This window comes from Schistocerca nitens, chromosome 1 (genome assembly GCF_023898315.1).
Source record: "Schistocerca nitens isolate TAMUIC-IGC-003100 chromosome 1, iqSchNite1.1, whole genome shotgun sequence".
Taxonomy (NCBI): domain Eukaryota; kingdom Metazoa; phylum Arthropoda; class Insecta; order Orthoptera; family Acrididae; genus Schistocerca; species Schistocerca nitens.
This window is the reverse complement of record NC_064614.1, coordinates 1179566478-1179579203: the sequence shown is the minus strand read 5'-3', so window position 1 is coordinate 1179579203 and position 12726 is coordinate 1179566478. Positions and strand designations below refer to the sequence as shown.

Below are 12726 nucleotides of genomic sequence, written 5' to 3'. Positions count from 1 at the left end.
ATGTCCACAAAGTGATCTTGGGTGGATTCCAGCTATTATTCTGATTACACGTTTTTGTGCAATGAAACTTTTTCTCTCAATGATGAATTACCCCAAAATATGATGCCATATGAAAGCAGTGAATGAAAATAAGTGTAGTAGCCTAATTTAGTGATATTTTTATCACCAAATTTGCAATGCCCTAATAGCATAAGTAGCTGAACTAACCATTTCAGCAGATCATCAATGTGTTTCTTTCCATTCGATTTCACATCAATGCACAAACCCCAAAATTTGGAATATTCTGCCTTAGCAACAGATTCCCATTTGCAGAATACCACTTAATAATTTTCTGGAAGACATTCTATTAAAACTTGAATATTATGATTCAGATAATCATGGTTGGCTTGATGACCCAATAATCTGGAAAGGAATCCAGATAACACACTATATCTTGAAGCGTTTTCCATGCTCATCTGATTATTATACACAAGATAGAGGAAAAATTATCAAGAGAAATTCCTGCCCTTCTGTCAGAGCAAATAATGGCAATCAAGTAAAATGCGACCTGCTGACACTTGTATGATGCCACAAATAACACTCTCAGGCGGGTCCTCCCGCTAGTGGTTCCCGTGTGTTAAGAGAGCAGAGCCTAATTCTGTCATGGTAATGCCACTTTTTTCCCATCTGCATAACTGAAACAAGGTTCACAATGGCAAAATTGTTGGCTTTACCAACCTTAATTCGTTATTTTGTATCTCCAGCCAAATATTCTCCCGCTGACACAGAACTCTTCCCCTCAACAAAGGGATAATAGCTTTCAGTGGAACAGTATGGCACACTACATTACTTTCTTTGCATGCATCTCATGCTTCCGAGCCAGCATGTTTATTTCCGAGCATTCCCACATGGTCTAGCACCCAGCAGATGGATACTTCCTTCCTTCTTCCGTGTGACACACAACGTTCACCACAGCAGAACTGTTGGTTTCACTGACCTTAACTTGTTATTTTGTGCCTCCAGCTTCACATTCTCTTAATGACACGTAATTTATCCTCAACAAAAAGATAACAGCATTCAATGGAACAGTGTAGGGTAGTACATTACTTTCCTCATATGCATAACTTGCTTGTTTATTTCCAAGGATTTCTATATGGTCTGTCACCCAGCAGATGGATAATTCCCCCCTGTGACGTTGCAGTATGTGGAGCATGTTTTGTACATTCGGAACCACTTACGTGTGCTGTGTAGATCTGCTGATTGATCTGTATGGAATCAGTCCACTGTTGATTGCATTTCATCTACCCTACTGCTTTTAGGATTGTTTACAGTTATGTGTCAAAAACTTAATATTTTTCTGGAAGTCTAATCCTAAAGACATAGTCAGAAGAAACTATAGAGCAGCCGACAGTATGCTCACGCTTACATCTGCCAGTATAAATAACTGTTAAAGTTACGTGTTCACCAGAAAACTCTTAAAATGCTGGTTTACATAATAAAAACTGTACTTCATTGAATTTAAAGCAGCTATGACTTCAAGACTAACCAAAGGGGTATTGAGTAGAGGAATATACTGCAGACAGAGGCTATAACAACAGTCAGGATGATAGGACATGAGTTTAGAGCACCAGAGATTAACTTTCGTGGCACTAGAGAGAGCTGAAGAGGGCAAAAACTCTAGGAGATGGAGATTATACTAACAAATAATCCAGTATATTGGGTGTATGTGCTACTCTGAAATGAAGAAGTTAACACAAGAAAGGAGGTCATGGTAGGCGATACTGAACCATTCTGAAGACTGAAGAAACTGTAAGAGGCAAAATGTATTAAATGTAACAGTGAATTTTGGCAAAGACACGTTCTGTCTGAAATTAGTACTTGCTCAAAAAATCAGAAAGTAGGCTTTGCATACTCTCATAATCATATGCATTAAGTTTGGAGCCAGCATAGGTGAAAAAGTACACAACCTCAAATTACATTACTTGTCAGTCTGTTACCACAACTAAGAATCAGAGTGAAAACAGACAAAAAGCCACAAACACACAAACTCATTTGGCAGAAAACTGTGCATGCAAAATTTATTTACCATAAGGATGTACCAGATTCAATTAAATAACAAGTTTATCCAGAGAGCCTAAATAGATGGTTGATGGACTAAGTACAATACTGGACTCCAAGAACAGACTGAAGCTATGACCTAATGGATGTCTGCCCTCGGTAGCTGAATGGTCAGTGTAACGGATTGTCAGTTCTCTGGGCCCGGGTTCGATTCCCGGCTGCGTCAGGGAATTTTCTCTGCCCAGTGTCTAGGTGTTGTGATGTCCTCATCAACTGCAGGTTGCCGAAGCCACGTCAAATTGAAAGACCGGCACCTGGCGAATGGTCTGCCCAATGGCGAGGGGGGGCTAGCCATACGATTAAATAAAATAAATAAAAATCTAATGGATGACGCACAGATGAGAAAAAAACAAACAAAACATGCAGAAGCAACATGTTGCACATAGCTGAAAACTACAAAGCACAGAGAAGTCTGAAAAAGGTCTTTACCCAGCAGTGGAATTCAAAACTGTCATCAAAATATAAGCAGTAGTGGCAGTAATAGTTGTAGGCCTAGTGAAGTAAGCTTCATTTCAGCAGCAGAGGAATAATTATTCCCCACAAATAACCACTGGTAAATTTGGAATTCTTTCCAGACGTAAATTAACACAAGTAACTAACAGATCTACCAGGTATTCCTCCCATTACAAAAGCAAGATACACTACTTACAGAGCAGTGATGGTTCTCTATCATGCGAGGCAAAATATGTAGGGATGGTCGAGAGGTACACCATTCCCATGCACATTATCCCAGCATCATGAACTTGCAAACTGCTATGGAACAATGTTAACAAGAAAAGGAAGCCCTGCACTGGGAAGAAAAAAAAGTGACCCTGACCAGCAAACCTATCAAGAGAAAATAGTATCCATCATGTATTTGCTATAATTATGACTAATTTCGACAGAAACAGCCATTCTTCCGACCTAACCCTGAAGAAGATGGTAGCTGTCACCATTACAACTAGTGCCAAAAACAATTAACTGATCCGTTCCTATCACGCTACTCAATACTAAATTTAATAACACCTAGATTTAATAACATTTTTTTTACGTCGTAACTTTTGACTACATATGCCGCAAAACTTGTTTTTCTTTAAACTGTTGTGTGTCAAAAAAAAATGCAATCAAAGTGATGTTTGCAAAATACGTGATAGTCAACATCTTGCAAAAACTACATGTCTTGTAATAAAAGCAAACTGCACAAATGTTACTAATATGATTTGGATTTGTTTTCTTTGTGCTCGAATATGTTGCACAGATTTAAATTTACTGTCTGCTCCACGAAAAGTATTTACTCGTATTTTATTTGTAGCAGTGCCTATATTCTGCGGTCTGTAGTCTTCCTACTAAAGTGAACATTGTGAAACAACGTACATCCAACCTTTGGGCAGTATTTCTCTCTCTTACCCGTTTAGTCCATCTACTGAAAAATTTGGACCACGCCAATTCTCTGTCTGAGTCTTTCTTCCGGCGTCGTTTACTCCATTTACTGAAAAATTTGGACCACGGCGATTCTCTGTTTGAGTCTTTCTGCCGGTGTGCCATTTGACTTGCAAAACCAAGTTATGTAACAACGTATAACGTATACCAATAATAGAAAAATAACTGGGTACAGGATAAATTTACGTAAATAACAAATACATTTGCTAGTATTCCCGACGTCAAAATTTTAAAACATAAATATAAACAGATCGTTACCTTCGATAATTCGATTATCGATAGCTACAGTATCGATTGTTACCTACTTTTTATTTGCTGTTTGAATCCCACTATAGATAACAGGTATGTTTTTTGGTTCAATAAAAACGATTGTTTAACTATATTATTTGCAGTGCAGCCTACGTATTTCTCTACTGGTGGCATAGCTACAGTGCATTGCTTCTCAAGAATTCCAAGAACCCCTCGGGTTAGTTTTGTCACCACGACAAAGTTCCCGTCACTGTCAGGATACGTCATCAAAGTGGAGAGCGCTCTCGAAGGATGACAGTCACTAAACCTTTTTTTTTTTTAATCCACAAGTTATTCGCTTGTATGGTTTCTGAAAACGCGGTCATTCCAAACTCACCAGACGTAAAATAAAATATCTTAAAAAACATACTGTGAAGACCCACTTTGGAGTAACCGGTTAATAAATGGATAGTTTTACACAATGTTTCACAAACATCGATAATATACAAATATTTTTTTTCAACATTTTTGAACGAGAGATGAAACGTTTCATGAATTACTACGCAACATACACAAATACGAACATGAGATTCTTTGTCCCAGCTGATGAATGACTCGCTGTAATTTCAAGGTATATAAACATAGAGTAAATATCTCTGGAGTGAGCATTGCGTACTGCGCATATTGTCAACATTAAACCAGGATTGTCACGTGTTTTCGGGACTTCACTGTGCGTGTGTGCTTTCCGCAGAGTTTAAAGTTTATAATATCAAGAGTTTTGTTGAGTTTTCACCGTTTGTTGATAGTGTAACAGCGATGGTGAATTCCTGCTGTTGCTACGGATGCAAAGAAAAATATGTGAAAAGAAGGATAGTAACTTTTCATGGGTACTATCTTTAAAAATTTCGAGACGCATTATAATTAAGGCTTGATTCTATAGACCTATTTTTCTACAATTTTATGGCTATATAATAGATATTACGGCTCGTACAAAAGCTTACAAATAATCGCTTCCTCTTGTAATTTGCAAGTGGAACAGGAAAGGGAATGGTTAGTTGTTTCAACAAATACTATCCTTCATGCATTTATTAGTGACTTGTCGATTATGTATATAGATTTGAAAGACGGGAGACAAATAAATTCAATAGAGTGGGAGTCTGTAATTGTCTTCATATAATATGTGTGTCCAAACGTTTTTGTTTAATATAAAGTTACAGTAGGAGACCATGTTAAATGTGTCTAGGACATGGAGAATGATTATGTGTGATTTATATTTTAGTTTTCCGAAGGATGAACAATGAGTAAACATGTGGCTCCAGAAAATGAGGAGTAATTTTGTCCCCACGAAATATTCCAAAGTATGTTCAAAACACTTCGAAGAGGAATGTTTAGAAAGAGAGAAATTTGGACGTGTGTGGCTGAAGGTAGATGCTATACCAACTATTTTTAATTTTCCAAAGCATCTACTAACAATTTCTGCATTCAGTTTAAGTACATTTTCTGCAAAAATCAAATAAAAAACACAATAGTGTAGCTAATCAAAGTACACATTCATCTTCTTTGGTGTTTTTTGCCTTCAATTTATTTTCTTGACCATTTGATTAAGAAGCGTTAAATATTAGTAAACATGTCCTCAAAGTCTTTCATTTGTGTCACTTTCCACTTCCCGTAATGGTGTTATATGGGTTGACTGTTACGTGACCAACTGTATTTGCTTCACAGTACACTTATTCTCCGATCGCCTTTTTTCCCCATTCTTACTCAGTCTACTATTTATTTAATAAACTGGGAGCAAGTACGTAAAATGCGTTAAATAAACACTTCAATGTGTCACCAGTAAGAAAAATTGTGCTTTAGGTCGCAAAAACGATAAAATAAATACGCAGAAATAGCAGAAAAAAAGAACGAATTAACCGGGATATAATCGCAAATTCCGTGTTTTTCGGACACTTGCAAAAGTACTAGCGTACTGTCAAGTCGTTTTGCAAGACTATCACTGCAAAAATGTACACCAGGCTCTGTAATACTATAAAGTGCCGTATCAAACCGAAAACCACCAAAAATCGAGTGCATCTTAACTGTGACACCTATCGCAAAGAAGCAGAATGCAATATCACTTGCCCTTAAAAGTTACATATCTGGTCTATACCCGGTATCACATGGATACTGTTAAAATGTCTGTGCAACATATATAAACAACCCACGACACGTACGAAAAGAATTCGTCTGTATTAGGGATGTAGTGACTTTCGAAATATACAGGGCGCTATACGGACAAACACATGACGTCCCGAGAACACGTGACCAGGCCGGCAATGTATGTTGACAACACAAAATCTGTTCTACGCATGTGAATGCTCACTCCAGAGATATTTACTCTATGTATATAAATGAAAATAAGTTATTTCAATTGTTTTAATTTCTTTTAATAACAAATCAGTTGCAGATTTACAAATCAGCACAGCGCGTAAGTGATGGTAGCAGTGGTGATGCACACTATCACCGATTCTTCTGTAAGTTATAAAGTAAGAGACAGTTTTAATTCTTTAAATGAAGAGAGCGTTTTTGAAAGTTGCTCTGTAGAACTAAGTGATCTATACACACTGGTTATAGTAATCTAAAGATTTCCTGTATGCACGGTAACAAATGTGTTCTTAGCCAAAGTCGAATGCCTCCTAGAAAACTCCCAAAAAGAAAGTAAGAAAAAAGTTGTTATAACAGCAGACTTCAACATAAATGTCTTAAATGTCTTAACTGAAAGCAATGATTCCACAAAATTTCGTGACTTAATTCAGAAATCTGGTTTCAAGCTAAACTTTCGTGATAATATCATTACCAACTACAAATTTGGCTACGGAAATAAGCACAAATATTGCTTAGACTTGGGTATTTCAGATCACTCAGCTCTGTTTATTGAGCTCCCAAAAGCAAATAACCTAAAGCTCCAGAAGTGTATATGGAAAGGTATCTCAGTAAAAGTAAAATCGATTTAATCTGCAGTAAATTAAGTATAATAAGCTGGCCTGTAGGCCACAACAGTTCAAGCTTTATAGACTATGACAAATTCTTAAATTGTTTCTTAGGGGTATTTAATGAATCATTTCCTTGTAGATCTAAGAAAAAGAAAGTAAATGGTAAACTCAAATGGATTACAACAGGAATAAAAATTTCTGCCAGAAAGAGAGAACTCCACAGTGAGTTAAAATCAAACAGGAATCCAGATTTTGTTGTATATGTCAAACCATATAAAGCTGTATTTAGGAAAGTTGTAGTGGCAGCTAATAAAAATGGCAGATAATAAATTCATACAAGAACACAGAAATAAGACAAAAGCAGTGTGGTCAGTTGTTCAGTCTGAATTAGGAGCCAAAATAAAAATTCATGAGGTTTTGAAAATTAGATGTGAAAATGAAATTATAGTAAACCCTGTTCAGATGTCAAGTTGTTTCAATGAATTGTTCCTAAATGTAGTAAGATCAGATGTGGATATAACATTTTATCGAGGCATCACAAATTTGGAAAATGGCCAAAACACATCCTTTAAACAATTTGAAAAAATCACCCAAAGGGATGTGGAAACGGAAATATTGTCTCTAAAAAGCAAAACCTCACATGGGTGGGATGAATTAACCACATCTGTAATCAAGTGTGTGTACGATATTATTTCTCAACCACTGTCAATTATTATAAATCAATCTTTTGAACAGGGATGCTTTCCAAATGTATTGAAATATGCTGGGTCAAAAAAGGATCGACAGAAGATATGGGGAATAACCTCCCTATCTCTCTTTTGCTGGTCTTCTCTAAAGTGTTTGAAAAGTTTGCAGCAAAACAAATTAATAAACATCTTACTGTAAATTATATAATTTTAAAAAAAACTGTTTGGATTCCAACATGGTGAAAGCTCTGTAAATGCTATTAATGAGTTTATCCAAAAAATGTTCCATGTTAGATAAGAGTAGAAAGGTGACAGAAATATTTTGTCACCGGTCTAAAGCTTTCGATTCAGTGAACCATGCATTACTCCCCCACAAATTATAGACATATGGAACTGGGGTCGCTGCCTTAAAATGGTTTAACTCTTACTTGTCAGAAAGGAAACAAAGAGTAATTTTAACTTCAAATGGAACCAATTATTCCACAGACTGGAAAACAGTTCCCCAAGGAGTCCCACAAGGTTGGATATTGGGCTCCTATCTGTTTCTTTCTTACATAAATGACCTACCACTTGCTATTGATGTTTATTCAGTCTTATTTGCTGATGATACATCAATTTTAATTGAAAATGAGGTATCTGAAAGTATTCCAGAAAAAGACAAAAAATACTTTAGAAAAACTCGATTCTTGGTTCCATCAAAACGGACTAAAACTAAATGTAATTAAAACCAAAATGATGCAATTTGAAGCTAAATCAGTAGAAAGGACTGAAATAAAGATAACTTACAATGATTAAACTGAACCGCTTGGCATTTGCAATGTGTGTTTGTCAGGCGCCAAAAACATGGATACCAGAAAGATAGTTTATCACTGCTACTTTACATATGTGAGGTGGTGGTGTTCTTATATAAAAATCAACATACACTAGACACTTTCCGTTTTGGCCACAACTACAGTACTCGCCACAGAGATAATTTCAAACTTCCAACACATTGTTTAAAACTTTATGCCCAAACACCAGAGTATATGAGGTTAAACATTTTCTATAAAATAAAAGGCAGTAATATATTTAAGATGGAGCCTGGTTCACTGAGAAGATTGTTCTTTACTCTTCTGGTGGAAAAGTGTTATTATTCTGTGGAAGAATTCACTGATGACAACTTCACAGTCTGGACACAGGAATTGTATTACATGTATTATTTTATGTAAATGTGTAGCTGTAGCATATAAATGTAAAATATAATGTAAACTTTTGTATTTCCCCTAAAAAATAGAAAAAGTTTATTTTTGTAAACCTTGACATGTCTCCTCTACATCAAATAAATGATTTGGAAATTGTACATAATGATATGAATAAATCACATAACACATATCACATATTAAATTACTACTCACTGTTTCCAGTAGCCAGATGAGTTAATTATAATATAATTATATTTAAGAACAAATAATAAAGAAAATTTAGTAAAATAACCATAAGTATACCTATCTACTGTTTTTTGATGAAACGAAATCGTAAATACTATCAAGAATTTTCTGTACTGGTATTGTAAGCCTGGCAATCTTGATTTGAGTCAACAGTAAATTGTAAGACATAGGAGTGAATATTATTCGATGTGGCTGAGGAGTCAGAAGATGCCAAATGAGAATAATAAAACAGTGCTCGATTTGGCGACTCATCCTGAATGGAGACAAAATACTTGGGTTTGATCTGAGAATATTGGTTTATACCTGGGAGAAGAATTTCGTTGTGCACTTGACCTGTGATCAAACTGACCTTCTCCGGATGGACTTATTTGTTGAGAGAGGTATAAGGAATGTTTTATTCTTTCATAGTTTCGTTTTTGAATGTTGTGATTTTAAAAAAAAATCCTGATTTGTACTTCGAATTTATTATCTTCTGGACCTGGTTTTAACCATGACATCAGCGACAGAGTAAAATTTTTTCCTTGTAATAGTCATCACAATTTTTTTATTTTCAGAAAAGCTCAGTCAATTTATTTTTTGTCAGCTCATTTTCCTCATGGGATTGTTTATTTGTATTTTCCTTCAGGCATGTTGCTTCACAGTGATACATGTTCATTAGTATCTCCATTATCTTCCTCACAATCATTTTCCCACACAGAGGCAGTTTCCTGTGGACTCTCGAGTATCCATGTTTGGGAGAAGAGATGTTTGTAAAAACACAGTTTTTTAATTTCTAAAGACGGCATTGGATTTGCTGATACCGCTTCTGAATATTCACTAAAAAGTATTTCAAGAAATCAGCAGCGAACATACACAATTACTTTCCATCTCATTTTACTTTCCTGCAAGGTGCTGTACAATGGCCATATGATAATTTTTAAATTGCAACAGTTTACAATTATATATTACAGTTCATATCAAGCTATACACTTTGAGCTTTGTGCTGTTATTGTGAAATAACAATGTGGGCATTACAGTTGTGAGGAAGGTCTAAGTGAGAAGTGCAGTTCACTGTACCTACCAATAGAATCTCATTATGGTTATATTCCTAGCTTTTTTAAACCAAAAACATACCAACTTGTGCTTCTGCGATGCCCGGCATTCACGAGTGCAGCTATACCGCTACGCCGAATTTTGGCACAAGTGCGTCGCGCACCGGACTCACGGAACAAAGCAAGTAGACAGTGCGAACTGGTTAACGCAACGTGACACACGTCTCCGCTCTACGGACTTCGTCATCGCTGACCACGTGCGTCGAGTCAAAGCGACTCCCCTCGCAAACGCGTACGCGCAGTCTGAAACGCAGTCGCTCGTTTTCGGAGTGCACCCTTCCATTTGACAGTGCCTTCCTCCCTTCCGCGGACATCGTGGCGCTTCCGCAGTGCCAGGAGCTGGACATTCGGCGACACGGCCTTTATGTCGCTCGGTCCACTCGGTCGCGCCATGGCTCATCGCTGGAGTGTATACCCTCCAGGATCTGTGATCGAGCCGTACCGCTAGGGCAACAAGCCTATACGGACGAACGTTATTGATGTATTGCTTTTGTAACATAGTGTAAGTCTTCCGAAGAATTCCGTCACCAAGGCTCTCCCTTGAACATAGTGTGTGGGCACGGCAGTGAAGTCGGTTCACCGCACGTTGATGACCATAAGCGGTGATACCACATGTCCCCACTTCAATCTTTACTTAGGAGGTGTTTATCGCTTGACCTTACCGCTATCATGCTTTGGCATATGTACAGTGAATATACTGTCACAATATTATAGTGTACAAAAGCTTGCCTACAGGTCTGTCTTGGTGGTATTTTTGCAATGCATCTCACTGCCCTTTTCTGGATTGTGAATATTCTTTTTAAGTAGCCAGTTTGTGCACTTCCCCATATATGAACTGAGTGGGAAGACAAGTCCATAATACATTGATCTGAAGACTTTATCATCCACAGTCTTAGCTGTTTTATGCATGATGAAGATCTGTTGGTTTATCTTTTCACACAGTGCATCTATGTGCTCCCCCCATGCCAAATGTTTGTCTATTATAGTTCCTAGAAAGTTTGTGCTGGTTACTTCTTTAATATTCTTTCCATTTACATTAACATTTATATTATAATTTTCACTATGCTAGGTCTGAAATACTACATTCATTGTTTTAGACTGATTCATAAACAGGTTGTTTTGTGTTAAATATTTATTTGCATTTTCGATATTCAGGAGTGCTTCCTTCTCAAACTCCTCCTTTGTGTCAGCTGTGCAAATGATTGTTGTGTCGTCAGCATACATTTTTAGTTTCTGATTTATATAGCTAGGGAAGTCATTTACGTAGAGTACAAATGAATCGGTAATTGTAAAAACAACACATGTCCACTTTTTGGCAAAAATTAGATATATGCAGAGAAGCCTTCAGGATACTTAGATGCAGCCTCTATGCAAAAATCACACTTGTCCAACACATATTAATGCTTTTACACGCATACAGTTTTTCGTGTTCTTTGTAGTAACAACATGAGTCCAGGACTTATGTTATTATTGCAAGAAATGGCAGATGGCAGCACCAAACGAACATACTCGGATCTTGTTTCATGTAGTGAATAGAATGCATGCCAGATGGCAGCACATCTGACGCCTGTGATCTTGTTACTTGTGTGCATTGTTGTAACAGCTGCATATACATTGTCGTTTAGTTTTGTTTATAGAACACGTTTCTTTGGATTATCTGTGCACAATGTCGAAGAAGAGAGGTGCGCAAGCGGAACTATATAAAAGAAATGTCATAAAAGCTGCCAGAACGAAGGGAATTGGTTACGTGAATCACAATGGAAGAGAAATTAATGCTGTAAAAATAGGACCTGAATGTGGGTAAGTTCAAAGGCTACGTGAATTAATCTCTTGTCTGTGTATTTTTTACTTCTTAGAGGTTCCCATCTGTTCTAAGTTTTATGGTACGTAAATATCATATGGATAATTTACTCTATCAATAAAAAATATTTGATTTTACGTAAATAATTTTTTTGCAACTCTTTTATATTTCCTGACATTGGTATTCGTAAATTAATATGTTTCAGATGTAAGAAACTGTGTTTCAGTAGGATCTCTGAACATGAACAGATCGATATATTCACTAAATTTCACGATTTTGAGAGTAAGAACATACAAGATTGTTACCTTGCAGGGCTGATCGAAAAAGAAGACGTGGTACGCAGAAGACCCCGGAAAAGTGATGGCCAACCTAAGCCAAGAGCACTAAATTATCGATATCACGTGGTAACTGGAGATGCTGGGCGGGTCGAAGTGTGCAAAAAGGCATTTTGTAGCCTTTTTGGCATTACAAATGAACTTGTGCGACGAATTTGTAACTTTGTGAAAAATAATGTTCGCCCATGTGACAGTAGAGGATGTACTACTTCAACCAATGCAACACCACAGGAAGCCCTATCGGTAATTGAGGAGCATATTAAAACATTCCCTACGAAAATCTCACATTATTCAAGCAAAGAAATGAATTACTTAAATCCTGAATTATCTGTAAAATGTATGTACGAACTGTTCATGAAGTTATATCCTCATACCAGAGTGTCATATGGAATTTATTTAAGGGTTTTCAATGAGCGTTTTAACTTACGCTTTGAGCGGCCGCAGATCGATACTTGCTGCTCTGTCAGTCACATTCAGTGAAGATTAAGAGTCCATCATTGAACGATACTGCAAAGCGTATGGCTGTAGCGGAACTCATGGTACATAAAAGAAGAAGCAAAAAATTCCATTTAAAGATGGATGCTGTTAAGGAAAAGTGTGCAGAAAATGAGCATGTGGCAGCATTGTGTTTCGATTATATGCAAAATCTGCAGTTGCCTAAGCTCCCAGT

At 36.8% G+C, this 12726-nt stretch overlaps 1 protein-coding gene across 8 annotated transcripts in view; it reads right to left on the bottom strand.

The window, feature by feature from the left end:
• Positions 1-3759, bottom strand: part of LOC126200408 (uncharacterized) — a 209482-nt gene extending 205723 nt beyond the window's left edge. For all 8 annotated transcript variants that reach the window (XM_049936705.1, XM_049936706.1, XM_049936709.1 and 5 more), the window contains exon 1: positions 3484-3759. In XM_049936705.1, coding sequence (XP_049792662.1) covers positions 3484-3621 — 138 coding nt within the window. In that variant the 5' untranslated portion in view covers positions 3622-3759. The remainder of the gene's footprint in view (positions 1-3483) is intronic.
• Between the last annotated feature and the right edge of the window lie 8967 nt (positions 3760-12726).